General features: G+C 39.0%; 1 protein-coding gene and 1 long non-coding RNA gene across 5 annotated transcripts in view; one reads left to right on the forward strand and one right to left on the reverse strand.

The window, feature by feature from the left end:
- NT5C3A (5'-nucleotidase, cytosolic IIIA) overlaps window positions 1-19393 on the reverse strand; it is a 51526-nt gene that overhangs the window by 5970 nt on the left and 26163 nt on the right. For 2 of the 4 annotated variants that reach the window (XM_070424766.1, XM_070424765.1), the window contains exons 2-5: window positions 15141-15195; window positions 5976-6074; window positions 4937-5006; window positions 659-705 (exon numbers count right to left, since the gene is read on the reverse strand). In XM_070424766.1, the coding sequence (XP_070280867.1) occupies window positions 659-705; window positions 4937-5006; window positions 5976-6074; window positions 15141-15176 (252 nt within the window). In that variant the 5' untranslated portion in view covers window positions 15177-15195. Of the gene's footprint in view, window positions 1-658; window positions 706-4936; window positions 5007-5975; window positions 6075-14244; window positions 14343-15140; window positions 15196-19393 lie in introns of those variants that run through there. The other 2 variants (XM_070424767.1, XM_070424764.1) reach the window with 2 other exon arrangements.
- Window positions 547-9133, forward strand: LOC139016558 (uncharacterized). The gene is made up of 3 exons (XR_011472690.1): window positions 547-751; window positions 1253-1432; window positions 8798-9133. It is a non-coding gene; the product is annotated as an uncharacterized lncRNA (long non-coding RNA).

Here is a 19393-nt window from a genome sequence, read left to right on the forward strand (position 1 = left end):
GGAAGCAAAACAATGTAGTCAACTGTTTTCCATGTACTGCTTTAAATGGTAAAGATTGGAGTATGAGTATCTATTACATATAGCAACTGAAAAGATCTTTGTTGGTTTAGGTTTACATGTAACTAAATAGACCAGCAAAAGGCTGCTTTTCTTTTCTTTTTTTTTTAAAGTACTTTCAGCTCAGCAATTCAGTGAAACCAACTAATAATCATACTATCACTACAAAAACATTTTCATTCTCATATGAAAGTACTAAATTTGATTCATCTTTGGAATCTTATTTTGTTAAAAGAGATACAGACACCTACTCAAAAAAGCAGAGAACTAAGGCAATTTCCTGATCAATTTAAAGGAGTAAAACCAAAGTAGTTTTGTTTAACTTTCCAGTTAATGTAAAGATACCAGAATATTTTGGTAATCATTTAAAAGTTTTTCGTGTAGGTTTGTTGTTATTAAAATGTTACTGGTAATTTTTTCTTTAAAAGAAGTTGAGTGCTGTAATCCAAAGAATAAACCTAACATTGAGTGTTTACTGTGTTCCAGGTATGGCTACAAGCTCTTTGCATTCATTCTCGTTTGTGTGAATGAACCTGAAGAAATTCTCAGGCAAAAATGATAATGAAGCCTTTCATAACTGGATTATTGTTAGTGCTTTTACCTTTTTTCGACATTCATCTGAAACCAGCTTACAGTTGTCAATGACATCTAAAGAGAAAAAGCAAACAAGGGATGAAAAGAAGTACTCTCACAGGTGAATAACTTACTACTTTTCTTTTCAGTTTAAATGCCAAGTCAACTAGCATAGTCATTACAACTGTTGGAGTGGTGCTACCCACATGGCATTACTAGAGAATCGAATGGTTTTAAAATGCATGATTTTGTGACTGCTCATTTACACCACTGAGCTAGATAATTCAAAGTCTTCGAACACTGTGAGTTGTATAGTGACTGGTCCCTTTAACACCATTAAATAGAAGCAGGGACTACACCTTTGAAATATACTTTCTTTCTTAATAAAACATTAATAATGCGAAAATCTGGAAAACACAGATTGTAAGGAGAACAAAAATTACAATTTTACCACTTAATAATAAATTATTAACACTTTATTATATTTCCTTTCATTCTTAAAGTTTTATGCATTATCAAATAGATAGCAATTAAACCAGATCTATACTTTTGAATTCAGCTTTCTTTTTCACTTTACAGTGTAGTTTGTATTTTTAAAAATATATATTTTTATTGGTTTCAGAGAGAAAGGGAGCAGGACAGACAGAAACATCAATGATGAGAGAAAATCATTCATTGGCTGCCACCTGCACACTGCCAACTGGGAAATTGAGCCCATAACACGGACATGTGCACTGACTGGGAATCAAACTGACCTCCTGGTTCATAGGTCAATGCTCAACCACTGAACCATACCAGCCGGGTGAGTATTTTTATTTTATTTATTTATTTTTAAAAATATTTTTTTATTGATTTCAGAGAGGAAGGGAGAGGGAGAGAGAGAGAGAGAGAGAAACATCAATGATGACAGAGAATCATTGATTGACTGCCTCCTGCACACTCCCTACTGGGGATCGAGCTCACAACCCAGGCATGTGGCCTGACCAGGAATCAAACTGTGACCTCATGGTTCATAGGTTCATGACCTCAACCACTGAGCCATGCTGGCTGGGTGAGTATTATTATTTTAAAAATGGAATTGTCTCATTTAGAAAACAAAATAGGCATCTTATCTTAGCAACACATTTTAACTCAGTATTTATTTAATAACGTATTCCTTAACTAATTTACATATAAACAACACAAGCATTTAGTAACATGTTACTAATTAATAAATGCTATTTCTGTAGGTTAACCCAAAATTGAAAATCCATTTAAATTTGTCTTGAGTAATGAACAGACCACATTTGGAGAGAAAAATTTCAGACTTTTTTATTCCTCTTACAACCAAAACCATACAGAAAATAGCCCTTTATATAACACTAGAGGCCCGGTGCACGACATTCATGCACTTGAGGGGAGGGGGAGGGAGTCCCTCAGCTCGGCCTGCACCCTTTAGCTGCTAAACTTCGGAAGTTTAGCAGTTATGGAGCACTCGGGGGATGTCGGTGGGACATCTTTAGCACTGGGGAGGCAGGAGAAGCTCCCGCCACTGCCACTGCTCTTGCCAGCTGTCAGCCTGGCTTATGGCTGAGCGGTGCGCCCCCTGTGGGAATGCACTGACCACCAAGGGGCAGCTCCTGCATTGAGTGTCTGCCCCCTGGTGGTCAGTGCGCATCATAGTGACTGGTCATTCCGCCATTCGGTCGATTTGCATATTATGCTTTTATTATATAGGATGGGGGGGGGGGGAAATAAACCCTAAACATATAATAAGAAAAAGCTGGTCTATGGCCATACCACCCTGAACGCACCCAATCTCGTCTGATCTCGGGGTAAAAAAGCAGATCCCCTCACTTTCAATGTCCAAAAAGAAGATTAAAAACCCCCAATCTCGAGAAACCAAGATGGCGGCATAGGTAAACACCTGAAATTGCTGCCTCGCACAACCACTTCAAAAATACAACTAAAAGACAAAACGTACATTATCCAGAACCACAGGAAGGCTGGCTGAGTGGAAATTCCACAACTAGAAGGAAAGAGAAAAGCACACTGAGACTCAGAGGAGGTGCGGAAGTAAAGTGCAGAGGTACGGAGGTGCACGTGGAAAGGGCTGGCAACTGAGGACACGGTTGTCTTTTTCAATCGGGAGGGAGTCTCAAGCTCCCGACTGCTCTGGACTCCATTTCCGGGCGAGTCTGTGGGGACCCAGACTCATACGGGGAGAAACTGGACTGTCTGGCAGCGGGCAGAACTCGAGGGCGGCTTTCTCTCAGAGGTGCTTGCAGCGATTACCGCAGAACACTGAGACCTGGGGGCCTCTTAGGGCAGGACTGAGGATCAGCCATAGCTGTTTGCTCCGCCCTGTTGATTCCCTGAAACCCCGCCCCACCCAAGCTGTGCACAGAGGCTTTGCATATGAATGGCCTGGCCCTTTGCAATCTAAAATTACCTAACAAACTGCAGCTGGGTCAGAGAGACCCAGAACATCCAAAAGAAGGCCCAAGGCCCCACAGCAGCTTGCATTGCTTCACAGCTGGGCCTCATCTGGGCACCTCCAAACCCCAAACAAAGAAGAGGAATCTGCAGATCTCTCCGTACCTCCTGCTGGGTAGCCTCAGGCAGAGGCTAAATTAGCACCTCCTTAGAGATCCAAGAGCCAGAGTACCCAGTGGTCAGAGTGGGACCATCCAGATTACAACTCCTCAGATCCATAAGGGACACACTTAGGGGGCAGACTCAGTGAGCACCAAAGCCCCACTGAAGCAAGTCTTGCCCCATAAGGGTGTCTCCAGCACAGAAGTTCTCCCACCGTAGACACAGCTGAATCTCACAGCCAATTGGCCTGGAGGTCAATTCCTCCCAGTGATATCAACTACAATCAAGGCTTAACTACAACAAGACTGTGCACACAGCCCACAAAGGGGTGCACCAAGAGTGTCCACCTCATGTAATTGGGGAGGCTGAGCCACTGGGCCCTATAGGACACCTAGCACAGAAAGCCACTTGATCAACACAGGAAAGCAGCCAAAATGCAAAGATAAAGAAACAGGTCACAAATGACAGAAATGGAGGAAAGCAAACTGCTGGATATAGAGTTCAAAACCATGGTTTTAAGGTTTTTCAAGAATTTTCTAGAAACCACCAATAAATTTAGTAAGACCCTCAATAAGTCTAGTGAGACCCTCGAGGATATGAAAAAGGGCCAACTAGAAATTAAGCATACACTGACTGAAATAAAGAATATTATACAGAGATCCAACAGCAGACTAGAGGATCGCAAGAATCAAGTCAAAGATTTGAAGTACGAAGAAGTAAAAAACACCCAACCAGAAAAGCAAAAAGCAAAAAGAATCCAAAAATGTGAAGATAGTAGTGTAAGGAGCCTCTGGGACACTTCAAGCGTACCAACATCCGAATTATGGGGGTGCCAGAAGAAGAGAGACAGCAAGATATTGAAAACCTATTTGGAGAAATAATGACATAAAACTTCCCTTCCTGGTGAAAGAAATAGACTTACAAGTCCAGGAAGCGAAGAGAACCCCAAACAAAAGGAATCCAAAGAGGACCACACCAAGACACATCATAATTAAAATGCCAAGAGCAAAAGACAAAAAGAGAATCTTAAAAGCATCAAGAGAAAAACAGCTAGTTGCCTACAAGGGAGTACCCATACGATTGTCAGCTGATTTCTCAACAGAAACTATGCAGGCCAGAAGGGAGTGGCAAGAAATATTCAAAGTAATGAATAGCAAGAACCTACTACCAAGATTACTTTACCCAGCAAAGCTATCATCCAGAATTGAAGGTCAGAGAAAGAGCTTCACAGATAAGAAAAAGCTAAAAGAGTTCATCACCACCAAACCAGTATTATATGAAATGCTGAAAGGTATTCTTTAAGAGGAAGAAGAAGAAAAAGGTAAAGGTAAAAATTATGAACAACAAGTACATATCTATCAACAAGTAAATCTAAAAATCAAGTGAATAAAAAATCTGAACAGAATCAACTGGTGAATATAATAGAATCGGGCATAGAAAGGGAGTGGACTGACAATTCTCGGGGCGGGGGGGGGAAGGGGGGGTGCAGGAAGAGACTGGACAAAAATCATACACCTATGGATGACGACAGTGGGGGAGGGGTAAGGGCAGAGGGTGGTGTGGGAACTGGGTGGAGGGGAGCTATGGGGGAAAAAAAGAGGAACAACTGTAATAATCTGAACAATAAAGATTTTTTTAAAAACCAACCCAATCTCATACATAATATCAGTAGAAAAGGATCTTAAAATAATGGTTGCTTTCGTGAATTTGTTAATAGGGCCACACTTACTATGACATGTTGGACATCTTTTTCCTTTGTAGGAAAATCTACTCAGTGTCATATCAAAGTCTGTTATTATCTGTAAGAAAAGGGGAAAAACCAATCTGAAAACACAGCTGCAAGGCCAGACGCGAATCTGCAAGCTTGCCAGAGGCACAAGACTGTGCTCAGTGCCCAGCCCCCATTATAAGCTATTCCCTCTACATTGAGTTTTCTAATGCAGCTCATATACAAAGCCCTGAGAATTACCTTAACTGCAAGCAATATCTTATGTGCCCAAGCGTTACCACATGAAATCTACTGATTAATCAGTATAGGAATTTGCAATTGCAGGCCATAGAGATAAAACACTGCACAATTCCAACCCCCTGGGTCAATGTACAAAAATGCAATGAAAGCATTTAAAGTATATGAAGCTTAGTCACTGACACTGTTACATTCTAGGTGTAACTTGTCTATATAGGTAAATAAACTATATCAATCAATGAATCATACCTGGTAACAGTTTGCCAGCTCTTGCAATTTAGGAGATTGGGTTAAATATTTTTACAAAAAAAAAAAAAAAAAAGATTTTCACTGACTATCCAGACTGTTGATTTAGTTTACATTTAAAACATCCCTTATTTTTTTTTAAACATCCCTTAAAAAAACTTTTTAAAAATCAGTTATCCCACATAGTGACAACTTAATTTAACTATTACGATTTATTTAATTAAAAGATGGAATAGCAACTTGAAACTGTACATATTTAACATTATTCTTAAAATAGTTGAATACTTATGCACAGTATTAGTTAAATTAGTACTTAAAATTAAAGAAGACCTAAATTTATTTCAAGACGATTAGGTTTTGTTCGTTTACAGCAGGGCATTCTATGTATTTCTGACAAGCACTAGACCTATCTTTCAGATTTTACATTCTGAAGGATAGGCAAAGCTCATCTATCTGAACTTTCTTTGCTGAGATTTCGGCAAAACATGAGATGAATATCTCTACTTGACCCTAGAAATAAAGGCCTAGCAATACAGGCTTCGTGATGGCTACTCGCCTGAAGTTTGACAGCTCCCCCCTTGATGAGACCACAGATGATTTCTTCTACTCTTGTGGGGTTCTTGATGCGAACCGAACTCTTCTGGAATTCTGGCATCTAAAATAAAAGGAAAGTAACTGACTATTTTTAATTTCTCTTTTCTCAGGTTCCTTTGATACCAAGCAGCAGCTTATATCATTTAAAGGTTTTAAGATATTGAGGCATTATATAAAAACAAGCAACCCATGGTATCAAATTATTATTTATACACAAAATTTCTCAAAGCACATCAGTAGTTTCCATCTAGAAGATTAAGATAAAACTACATTGGTAATTAACACATTATCAGTATAATTTTTCTAATTATAAAAGTCATGATGCTTATCACAGAAGTTACAGAAAAAGAAATTGCTTGGAATTCTATTATCCAAAGATAAACAACCGTTTTATTTTTCATTATTTTCATTTCTCTGATTGCAAACATGCATGTATATGCACAGTTTATTTCATTCTCATAATTTACTTTTGCTTCGGGTTTTCTGAATATTATTACACTGGAGGCCCGGTGCATGAATTTGTGCACAGGTGGGGTCCGGCGGGCCCACTCTGATAAGGGCCCAGGTGGGGGAGGGGAAGCAGGAGGTTGGCTGGCCGGCCCTGCCCCCTGGTCAAACTCCTGGTTGAGGGGACAATTTGCATATTAGCCTTTTATTATATAAGATAGATAGTTATACGAAAATTAACAGAATTCCTTAACCAAAATGGAAAGCAAGAACTGACTAGAGAATATTTGAACTTTGTGATAAAAGAGTTTTCTTGTAAGAACCTTTCTGCTTACGATTTAATTTGTATTCACATTTACACCTTCAAAACTTTATTAGCAGAAAGGAAACAAATATTACACGATTATTTCCCACAAATTTACCTTTTACATATAATTCTAATATATTTAATTGGAAAAGCTGATTCAAGATGTTTTCTCCTTTACTGTACTATATTCCAAATAACTTCATTGTTCATGGCAAAAATTTTACAACAGATTTACTTCAAGTTAGGACAACTACTGAAAAGCATAAGACCAACTGGGTTTAGGCTGCTACAAGGATGGTTTATGCAGGCTTTAGTGTTTCTCACAGCTTAATGTTTGTTTATTCCCTACCCTATTGCAGACAGAATGAAACGGGTCAGAGTAAATTCAGCACCAGCACGGTGCTCTCATAGCACATAACAAGTAGACCTGGAGGAGGAAAGTATGGGTCATTTACTAGTCGACCCACAATGTAAAAAGACAATTACAGACGCTCAAATCAAGGTCCCACAGTGGCTTGTTCCAGACAATCTTTATCCATTTCATATTCTATTCTGGGTGTGTTATCACCAATGTGAACACATTTCACCTGTGTAAGGGACACGGTTATGAAAGAAATCCCCTAGGTCTTAGATCTTTGCTACAAGAGAGCCTGACCAGGTCAGTCTATCAGGCCCCATGCTATCTCTACATAGAGGACAAGATTAGAAAAATTGGGAAACAGCTAAACTGTTTCCCAAAGACTGCAAGAGGGATACAGAGGTGTCCAGGAAAGAGAAATGCTGACATTAAAATTTTCTCCGTGAACGAAAGACCTGGACTCACAACACACTTGCTTTTAAAGAGCCGTGTTTAAGTAGGACCCGATCAACTGCAATGTAACCAGCCTTCACACACAGTGAGCCTTTTCATTTAACTGGACTTTACAGGATTTCAACCCATTGAAGAAGGTCCTCTAAATATTTATAGTGATTTTTCAATAGATGAGAGAAACAGGCACGGAATCCATTCTTTGCTTAACAAAGACTTACCATGTGTCCACGTAGTGTCAGACAGTCTTACTAGACTCCAGGAATGGGATGATGAGCACTGCTCACACCGATTCCCTGTTGAGTTTTAGGAACCGTTGCTGTTTTGGAATCTCACTTCCATGGCACCCTCACAAACATCTCCGCTAGAAAATTCATCTCCTGACAACGACATTCTGCTCCTACCGCGGCCTTAGGTGACAGATGCATAGTAAGCAGCATATGCCTGATTCAAGAACTCATTACTTTGAAAGGCAACAGAGGAGGTATGTCACCGGTTGTATTTTCTCCAAGAAAATGAAACATTTTACTTCAGTGTATCTGTACTGAGGAAGACATCCTGCCTCAAGCAAGTCACACCCTCAGGTTTCAGAGAATGGATAGGAGAACAGGACCAAGCCTGCTTCAGAGGAGCCCGAGTTCTGCGAGGCTAACAATTTGTAGACTGGCTTATGCAACATCACCGGGCCTGGAAGAACCAGGGGCCGCAGGCATTGGTGTCCCTGCTTCTGCACAACACACAACCATTCACTTATAGACACAGGAGCAGCGGATACCCAAGTGCCACTCCAGTGAAGTAACAGGTGAGAAAGCAGCTGCTTGCTCCAGAGAACACACAGGGTGGAGGTGACAGGTGTGAGAAATATAAGAATCATAATTATATCCGCCTTGGGTTATATGGTAACACTACTCCAACCTCCCCGCGGTACACATACAACGTCACTAAGTACTTCTCAGATATTGGGCATTTTACTCAAATATTTTTTTAAATTTCAGAGAGAGGAAGGTAGAGGGAGAGAGAATCATTAATCAGCAGCTTCCTGGTTCATAGGTCGACGCTCAACCGCTGAGCCATACCGGCTGGGCTTACTCAAATATTTTAGAACAGGCCTCAGAAATAGAACTTTAAGTAAATATGTATGAAATGTGTCAGAGATTATCAGAACGTTAAGAAGCACAATGCAGGAGTATGCGTTTCATCGTGCTTTTTGTTTCCTCCTCAGATCTCTTCTCCCATATTCTTGGACAAAAATATACCTGCTTGGTGGCACATAAAGTCACCATGCTTCACATTTGAAGGGCAAGCTACTGTGAATTGTCCAAAGACTTTGCAATTTGATTACGATACAATTTTATGGAAAATAAATAAGAGGCTAAACATTTCCATCATTTGTGAAGAAAGAAAGCAGATTCCTGTTATAAGACCATAAGGAAAAGGTTGGGGAAGGAGCAAGGCTTTCCTGACAAGAACCAGAGGACTTTGGTAGATTGGAGCCTGATCTGAATCAACACTAAAGATGACTAAGAAAACCTAACATACATTTGTTCTGGCTGATCTTTACAATATTGCGTTTGCACAGATAAAACCAAGAAAATTAAACATTTAGTCTACTTCCTATTAGTCTACTTGCATATTCAAAAAGCAGTGATTTCTAAAGATGTTGATTTCAAAGATACACAGGTTTATTCAAAACGCTATAGCGATATTATTTGATACTAGAGGCCCGGTGCACGAATTCATGCACAGGTGGGGTCCCTCGGTCTGGCCTGTGATCGTGGCTGTCTCGCCCAGTCCTGATAGGGGCCGATCAGGGCTGGCAGGCCCGTGGGAGGGACCACGGGAGTTGGCCGGCCAAGGGAGGTTGGCTGTGGGAGAGCACTGACCACCAGGCGGAAGCTCCTGCATTGAGCGTCTGCCCCCCTGGTGGTCAGTGTGCATCATAGTGACCAGTCAACCAGTCGTTTGGTCAACCGGTTGTAACGCTTGCTTAGGCTTTCATATATATAGATTATCTTACAGGTGTATTTACTGAGATATAAATGAGTAGCTGCATGGTATACTCAGAAAATTATCCTAGTGATGTTTACCTGAATTTTTCAAAAAATAGCCTACATTAAAAAATTAGTTTAAATTACTTAAGAATGTCTGTCCAAAGCTTTCAGGGGATGTATTTTTCTTTGTTTTCTAATGTTAACATTTGGTACAAGCAAAAGACTTCATTACTATATTGGTATAAAGGAGTGAGTATTGCCTGGCCAGCATGGCTCAGTGGTTGAGTAATGACCTATGAACCAGGAGGTCACAGTTCAATTCCTGGTCAGGGCCCATGCCCCAATAGGGGGCGGGCAGGAGGCAGCCTATCAATGATTCTCTCTCATTGATGTTTCTATCTCTCCCTCTCCCTTCCTCTCTGAAATCAATAAAATATATGTGTTTTTTTTAAAGGAGTAGGCACTAAGATTTTTTATGTAACTACATAAAAAGTATAGATTGAAATACGCCTACTCAGACTGGCACATTTACTCACAGACACAGATGATTCTATGATTTCTGGGAGGATTATGCACTACTAAATTTTAGTGAGAACCACTTCCCCCTCCCTCCCACATACAGGATATCCAAAAAAAATGTATATACACTTTAACAGCTGATAGCTGCAGATCTTATTATATTTTGAAAATGAAACATTTTAATAAATACTGCCTTTATAATATATATAATATATAAATTTTTGGGGGGGACACCCTGTATTTGGCCTATCTCCACATTAAGGTCATGTAGGCAAAATTCTTTCTTTCATTCATTCATTCACCATATTGTTATTAAGTATAAGGCACTATGTTTTTTTTGTTGTTGATCTGTTATTTTGTTTTTTTTCTTTTTATTTTCTTAAGGCACTATTTTAAACTTTGTATTGCTTTGTAAGCAATACAAAGTTTTAATGAGATATACTTCTTACACTTAAGATACATATTCTATAATATGGATTATAATAATGACTGCCTTGCCAAGACATCCAGATGAAATACAACGGAACAGAGATTATTTATGCTGAGCTAGGCTTTCAAAGAGAAGCAGGATTTGGATATGCTGAGACAGGGGAGGAATCAAAGTACAGGGTCTAATGGGGGAGAAAGATAAATAGCTCTGTTTGTCTAAAACCTAAGTGACCGTGGAAAGTGTGTGTGTGTGTGTGTGTGTGTGTGTGTGTGTGTGTGTGTGTGTGTGTGTGTGAAGTCTGGAAGGAGAGATTTGGGGGCAGGCCATGAAAAGTTCAGGCTGACATCCTAAGGGGCTTTCAATTTATAAGTTGTATCAACATTTTTAGAAAAGCAAGCCCAAGGCAAAAAGTGTGTAAATTAATATAATGATAATAAAAAACATGTAAGTATGCATCACCTTGATAGAAAAAATATATAAATATACATAATCTTTGGCTTCTTTTCCTTCCATAGTCTTTTTGTGGGCTGGCTACATACAAGTTACTTGCTTTAAAAAGAGACACATGTTTGCCCAACCGGCATGGCTCAGTGGTTGAGTGTCAACCTAAGAACCAGGAGGTCACAGTTCGATTCCTGGTCAGGGCACATGCTTGGGTTGCAGGCTCAATCCCCAGTGGGATTGGAAGCTGATCAATAATTCTCTCTCATCATTGATGTTTCTATCTCTCTCCCTCCCTCTCCCTTCCTCTCTAAAGTCAATAAAAAATATTTTTAAAAAAAGAGTTTCACAGACAAAAAAGGCTAAAAGAACTTATTACCACTGCAAGAAATGCTAAAGGGACTGCTGTAAGAAGAAGAAATAGAGAGAGAAGAACACAGGCATAAAGACAAAGAATGGCAACAAATAAGCACCTATCAATATTAACCTAATGTGCCAACCAAAAGGCAGGGAGTAGCTGAATGGATAAGAAAACATGACCCAACTATATACTGTCTACAAGAATCTCATCTCAGAACAAAAGACTCACACAGAATGAAGGTGAAAGGAAGGGGGGAAAAGTTTCCAGGCAAATAGAAATGGAAAAAAAAACAGTAAAAAACTGGGGTAGCAATCCTATACCTGACAAAATAGACTTCAAAATGAAGGCCATTGCCCTGGCCGGTTTGGCTCAGTGGATGGAGCGTCAGCCTGCAGACCCTGGGGTCCCAGGTTCGATTCTGGTCAAGGGCATGTACCTTGGTTGTGGGCACATTCCCAGTAGGGAGTGTGCAGGAGGCAGCTGATCGATGTTTCTCTCTCATCGATGTTTCTAGCTTTCTATCCTTCTCCCTTCCTCTCTGTAAAAAAATCAATAAAATATTTAAACAAAATGAAGGCCATAATGCCTGGCTAGTGTGGCTCAGTGGTTGAGCGTTGACCTATGAACCAGGAGGTCAAAGTTTGATTTCTGGTTGGGGCACATGCCCAGGTTGTGGGCTTAATCCCCAGTAGGGGGTGTGCAGGAGGCAGCAATCAATTATTCTCTCTCATCATTGATGTGTCTATCTCTCTCTCCCTCTCCCTGCCTCTCTGAAATCAATTTTAAAAAAAGTATTAAAAAAAATGAAGGCCATAATAAGAGACAATGAAGGCCACTTCATAATACTAAAGGGATCGATACAACAAGAGGATATAACTCTGGTAAACATATATGTACCCAATACAGGAGTATCCAAATATAAAACAAACAAACAAACAAAAACTTCTAGAGGATTTTAAAGGAGAGATGGACAGCAATACAATCATAGTAGGGGACTTAAACACTGACGTCACTGGATAAATCTTCTAAACAAAAAAATCCACAAGGAAACATTGATCCTAAATGACAAATAAGCACCTATCAATAATAATCTAATGTGCCAATCAAAAGATCAGATGGAATTAGATCAGATGGAATTAACTGACATTTACAGAACATTTCACCCCAAAACTACAGAATATACATTCTTCTCCAAGTGCATATGGGACATTTTCAAAGACAGACCACATGTTAGGACACAAACTAAGTCTCTACAATTTTAAGAAGACTGAAATCATATCAAGCATCTTCTCACATCACGATGGCATAAATTAGAAATCAACTACTATAAAAACACTCAGAAACATTCAAATGTCGAGGCTAAAGAGTATGTCATTAAACTGGGTTACCAAAGAGATCAAGAAAGAAACAAAAAACTTCCTGGAAACAAATGAAAATGAACACACAACAACCCAAAATCTCTGGGATACAGTGAAAGTCCTGAGAGGGAAGTTCATAGCACTACAGGCCTACCTCAAAAAAAAACAAGAAAAACTTCTAAAAAACTATCTACCATAAACTTAAAGATATAAAAAGAGAATAACAAGAAAAGCCCAGAGTAAGTACAAGGAAGGAAATAATAAAGATCAGAGTGGAAATAAATAACATAGAGACTAAAAAAACAAACACAAATTATCAACAAAACCAAGAGCTGGTTCTTTGAAAAGAATACCAAAATTGATGTACCTTTAGTCAGACTCAAGAAACAAAGAGATATTAACCCTTTATAAGATGTATCATTGCCAAATATGTTCTCCCACACAGTGGGCTCCCTTTTCATTTTGTTGATATTTTATTTTGCTGAAATAAAGAAATAAGAAGCAGAAGCTTTTTATTTTGATGTCGTCTCATTTGTTTATTTTCTCCTTAGTTGCTTTTGCCCTAGGAGATGTATCTGTAAACATATTGCTACGAGAGATGTCTGAGATTTTGCTACCTATGGCTTCTTCTAGGATTTTGATGGTTTCATGACTTACATTTAAGTCTTTTATCCATTTTGAGTTTATTATAAGTATCTCATGATCTCACTCATATGTGGAATCTAATGAACAAAATAAACTGATGAACAAAATGGATCCCGAGACATAGAACCATGAACAGACTGATGAATTTCAGAGGGAAAGTGGAGGGGAGGAGACATTAACCTTTACGCATATATGCATAGCCCATGGACACAGACAAGTGTAGGGAAGGCTTGGGAGGGGCGGGTGAGGGGAGAAGGGAATCAATGGGGGAAAAGTAAACAAACAAAGCGGACATCTGTAATACCTCAACAATAAAGATAATTTTTTTAAAAATGCTACTTACATAGTTACAACACTCACTAACATAATACAGGAGATTAACATTTAGAGTGCTTACTATGTGCTAGTAGGCACTTACCATACTTTTTCATCAAGTATAAGTAAGAACATTTCAGTTATAACATGGGTTATATCTGAGGATCTAATGTAAAACATGGTGACTGTAGTTTGTAACTATAAACTATGACATAGTTGAAGTTTATATTTTTGTATAACTGAAATTTCCTGAAAGAGCAGAACTTCAATGTTCTCACCCAAAAGAGCAAAAACAAAAAACCCCAGCAAAAAAACAAACAAACAGTGACTATGTGAAAAGTAATGGATGTGTTAATGAGACAGAGGAATCCTTTCACAATGCATACATATGTCAAATCATCATTGCATACTTAAAATATCTTAAGATTTTATTTGTCGATTATACCTCAATAGAGATGAGGGAAAATATGAATAAGAACAAGAGTTTGGTGGCTTCACTCCTGTTTCTTAAAGCTGAGATTGTAGCCCTCTTTCGAGGGCATCATAGCTCTCAAGGATTGAGGTCAGATTTGAAGCCAGTTCTGACTGCAAAGACTACATTTTTCCTACCTCAACCTAATGTCCGTAATGCAATGAACTCTATTATTGTCCAAGGAGTTTTTTGTTGCTGCTGTTAGTCCTCACCAAGGATATTTTTCCATTGACTTCTAGAGAGAGTGGAAGGGAGAGGCAGAGACAGAGAGAGAGAAACATTGATGTGAGAGACACCTTGATTGGCTGCCTCCCGCACGCGCCCCAAGGAAGGCTGGGGATTGAGCCTGCAACCCAGGTATGGTGCCCTTGACTGGAATCGAACCCAGGACCCTTCGGTCTGCAGGCCAATGTTCTATGCGCTAAGCCAAACCAGCTAGGGCCAAGAAGGTTTTTTTGTTTTTTATATTTTTATTGGTTTCAGAGAGGAAGGGAGAGGGAGACAGAGATAGAAGCATCAATGATGAGAGAGAATCATTGATTGGCTGCCTCCTGCATGCCCTACACTGGGGATTAAGCCCACAACCTGGGCATGTGCCCTGACCAGGAATCGAACTGTGACCTCCAGGTTCATAGTTTGATGCTCAACCACTGAGCCACGCTGGCCAGGCAAGAAGTTTGTTTTTAATGTAAAATCTTGACATTTTTAATTCAGAGGCCTAAGATAAAATATCTCACACTGTATGACTTACATGTGTTGTTGAGCAAGGAAAATTTAGCACAAAAAGGAATGGGGGAACCATCTCATATGCCTAGAAACACTCAAATGCACATTGTATTTCAACCAAAAATATGTCAAAGGTAAGTTGGAATTCAATTCAACAAATAGTTGAGGTACTACTGTAAGTCAAACATTGTGAAGAAAGATCTGCATCAAGTTACAGTCCCATAATGAATGGTCAGGGTAGAGGCAGAGGTAAAGGTGGCGAAGAGTCACCACTAATAAATGGAGCTGGAAATATTTAAATACCCACCATTTTCACATGTACAGCAGAATCTTGATTAGTCATATCTTGGTTATCCAATCTTCTGGATTTTCCCAGGTGAGGTCACAGTAAAAGAGAGAGAAAAAAGGTACACGTGTCACACATACATTTCAGGTTCCTCCTGTATGTTAATGACACACTAAGACGGTACTTTTGGATTTAGTTAAATACCAAGTCACTGAAGGCATCCTTTTTCTTTCCTAAGGACCTCTGTAAAGATTTCACTCTTACTCTCAAAGTTCGGGGTTAAAAGATTTATAGATACTCTTTTTTTCTTTTCTGTTTTAATTTCAGAGAAGAAGAGAGAGGGAGAGAGAGAGAACCATCAATGATGAGAGAGAACCATCAATGATGAGAGAGAATCATTGATCAGCCGACTCCTGCACGCCCCCACGGGGGATGGAGCCCGAAACCCGGGCATGTGCCCTTGACTGGAATCGAACCCAGGATCCTTGAGTCTGCAGGCTAATGCTCTATCCAATGAGCCAAACCACCTAGGGCCAGGGTTAAAAGTTGTATACGGAGAATTCGCAGCCCTCCTACAAGAACTTCTATGGTGTTAAGAAGGTTTGAACAGTTAAAGTGAAGTAGATATTTGCAAGAAAAAGCTTTACTACATGAACATTTTATCAACATTTTCTCTACATGTGAGGTTGAAATTTGTGGGAAAATGATGCTTTACTATTATTAAACCAATGAAGGAATATAGAAAAATAATGTAAGGAGAAACATTATACAGAGTCAGATAAAAAGTCAGACTTTTCCTTAAACTCTAGTAATAGAAGTTGGACATTAGATCTGTGTTCTTGATAATTAGAATGTGTGGTAGCAGATCTATAAAAATTCTTTAAAATCTGAAACCTAGCCCTAACCGGTTTGGCTCAGTGGATAGAGCAGGGGTGGGCAAACTTTTTGACTCGAGGGCCACAGTGGGTTCTTAAACTGGACCAGAGGGCCGGAACAAAAGCATGGATGGAGTGTTTGTGTGAACTAATATAAATTCAAAGTAAACATCATTACATAAAAGGGTATGGTCTTTTTTTTTTTTTTTTTTAGTTTTATTCATTTCAAACGGGCCGGATTGTAGTTTGCCCACGACTGGGATAGAGCGTCGGCCTGCGGACTCAAGGGTCCCAGGTTCGATTCGGTCAAGGGCACGTACCTTGGCTGCGGGCACATCCCCAGTAGGGGGCATGCAGGAGGCAGCTGATTGATGTTTCTCTCTCATCAATGTTTCTAACTCTCTATCCCTCTCCCTTCCTCTCTGTAAAAAATCAACAGAACATATTTAAAAAAAAAATCTGAAACCTATCCCTCTCCCCCTTCCATTTTAACTGCATATACCTGGGAAATGTCTTATAAAAAAGTATTTTCCCTCCTTCCTCAGAAAGGCTACTAGTAAATTGATTGTATAATTGATGGCATCTTGGAGTTGAGTAAAAAGTATTTTCAAATAGTAAGATACCTCTAATTTTTCACACGTGAAAATAATGTAGTATCCATCTGCATAGACATACACTCTGTATAACTCATAAAATATTTGATCAGCACCCCAAAATTTAATTTTAATGGTAGTTTGGGGGTTAGTAGTCTTTTTAATTTTTTTTTAGGGGGGAGGGTCAATAGTCTTTAAATGATTGTAGGCATAGTTAAACACAGAGTCAAATTTAAGTAACCTTTGGCCTGTGTTCCTTCCATCAGTCATCTAGCTTAAACAAAGATGTCCAAGAAGCTGCCTACAAGTCTGTTTCTTTATAAAACCAACGCATACACTATTAAGTGCCTGTGGTTATTCTTTGATGTTTAATATCTGAAAAGGAGTTTAAACTTCTAGAAGGCACTATTTAAATAAAACCATTTTATTAGCTTGAAAAAGAGGAAGGAGAATGTGGAAAAGTACAATAGAGTTTACAAAAATACCACATACTCCGTGAAACACTGGAAAAGTCCAAAGAAAACAATTCAAGCAGTGCAGGATACATTTTAATATCTGGGAATCTAAGCTCCCTTTGTTACACATGGCCAAGCAGCCCAATTTCTCTCCTCCCCCAGCCCCCAAGAATGGCTCTTTCTAGAGCATTCAGGCTTTGTAAAAGAAAAAAAAAAAAAAAGCAGTGTTAATAGGTGAAAGAGTAGTTGTCTTTCTCATGGTCTCTTCAAATTTTATTTAACAAAACACACAAAAACAAAGAGTAATCAGAAAGTTGCAACTGCTAAATTTCCCATTTTAGCAGGACATTATTATTGATCATTAGGATATTACTTTTGATAATTTGAATACTATGCAAATTTCAACTGCAGAGCTTTCATTCTTCCTAATCCTCACCGGCAATCTGACCAAAGTTTATCCTTGCTCAAAAATAGTCTCACATAAAGTGCTACTGCGGTCCGAACGCAAACATCAGCCCGAGGTCACGGTCATTATCAACCTGTAAAGACTAAGGCATAAATGTCAGCGTTCTGGCACAATTCTAAAGAAGACATAGAAAATGAGGGCAGGGTATTTTTAAACCAATAGGCTTGTAAACCTATACTTGGTATATAAAGTTCTGGCTTCCTTTGCCAGCAGTCACCTGTCGCAGATGCTGCAGAAGAGTTGTTGGAAAAAACACATTGAGTGGGGAAGACATGTTCAAAAATAGAAAATACCAGCCTTGAACTCTGAACTCCCTTCAAAGGAAGTTGCAACGTTTTAAGCCCCTGGAATCTTTACATGTGGGCTGGCTGATGGGGAAGCTGGGAAAGAAATGGCCTCTGTGCTTTCTGTGGGAGGGGAGGGTCTCCGCTATCACAGCGTTCGTTACAAGGAATATGTAGGGCAAGGCTAACGGCTAAAGCGAGAGGTGAGACCCGCACTTGAGGAGCACGAACTTGGTAAGCAGGAGTGTCCGCTATCGTGGCCTCTCGTTCTGAGATGATCAACTTTGCCTTGAAAATACACTGACAAATCAATGACTGAAAAGTTCTGTCTACATGAAAAATAGCTCCTGGCCTTTATACAAGTATTTGAATGAAAGGGGAATACTTCTAAAGGACCTGGAGATTCAGTCTTATGGGAAAATGAAAAAGATTAAATTCCTGCATATAAGTTGCTCGAAAAGTTACAATTCTGCTTTAATTTTGATACTCGAAGAATCATTTAGCTACACAGCAATAAGATAATGACATCCTGAATGGCAAACTGTATACTACTTACATAGGAACGGCACGAATTACTATAGATTGGACAGGGCGTCAGTAACAGGGCTACACATCCATGGTGAATCCATGTGACTACCCTTTCCAACAACCTGCATTACTTGTTCTAAGCTTGAGCTTTTAATAACAGCACTTTCTTAGGCACTTTGCACATGGGAAAAAATAAAACTGTAAGTTCATGATTTCCATAGCATTATAAATCAGTTTATTGAGGCATTTAAATAATTCTCCCTAATTAAATTTTCAAGGCAGCAGTAAAAAAAAAAAAATTATATAAATTGGAAAGTGAAACTTTCTCCATACAGATATAAAACAGAAGTGAAACTTAATATCCAGGGGTGGGAGAAGAGAAGGAGGTAGAATGAAAGAAAAAAATCGTTTTCAAAGGCTAGTTATTTAAAAATTGGCAATTTATACCAATCTTCTTAAACAGGAAAACTTCACTTCCCGGTCAGAATTTAGTGGATACTTATGAAAATACATAATTCCAGAGTTTAGAATTTATTCATCCATCCTCCCCACCAACATTGCCCTAATATCTAATAGCATTTTTTCAAGGGGCATTAAACCAAGGCACATAGAAATTAAGTAATTTGTACTGATTACCCTTAAGGTACTCTGAGTTCTTCTGTCCTTGAATTTGTCCTAGAACCACAGCATAGGTGGGAAGCAATATCCAGAGATGCTTGGATATAAGCTGCCAATAAAAACCAAGTCATCTGCTTTAAGAACTGGTCTGCTGCACTGTCTAATTTTCTTGATTAAAAAAACAAACTACAAAAAATAAGGTAAAATATTTACATTGGACTTTTTTTTACAACAAAAAAAATCCAACTTCTTTACATAATGCTCTCCCTTTTATGGTAATATTTATGTTTGAATCTGAATTGACAACATACACTTTGTTATAAGCCTTAAAGGGAGTAATCCAGATTTTATCAATTCATGAAACATACCAGTCTAATCCTATTCCATGATATCCTGGATAAAGCTCAGCAGCACAAAATAAAAATTATCTTTATTACTAGCTGTATCTTTATTAC

Source organism: Myotis yumanensis, unplaced genomic scaffold (assembly GCF_028538775.1).
Source record: "Myotis yumanensis isolate MYYU_CA2020_CCGP unplaced genomic scaffold, mMyoYum1.0.hap1 SCAF_9, whole genome shotgun sequence".
NCBI lineage: Eukaryota > Metazoa > Chordata > Mammalia > Chiroptera > Vespertilionidae > Myotis > Myotis yumanensis.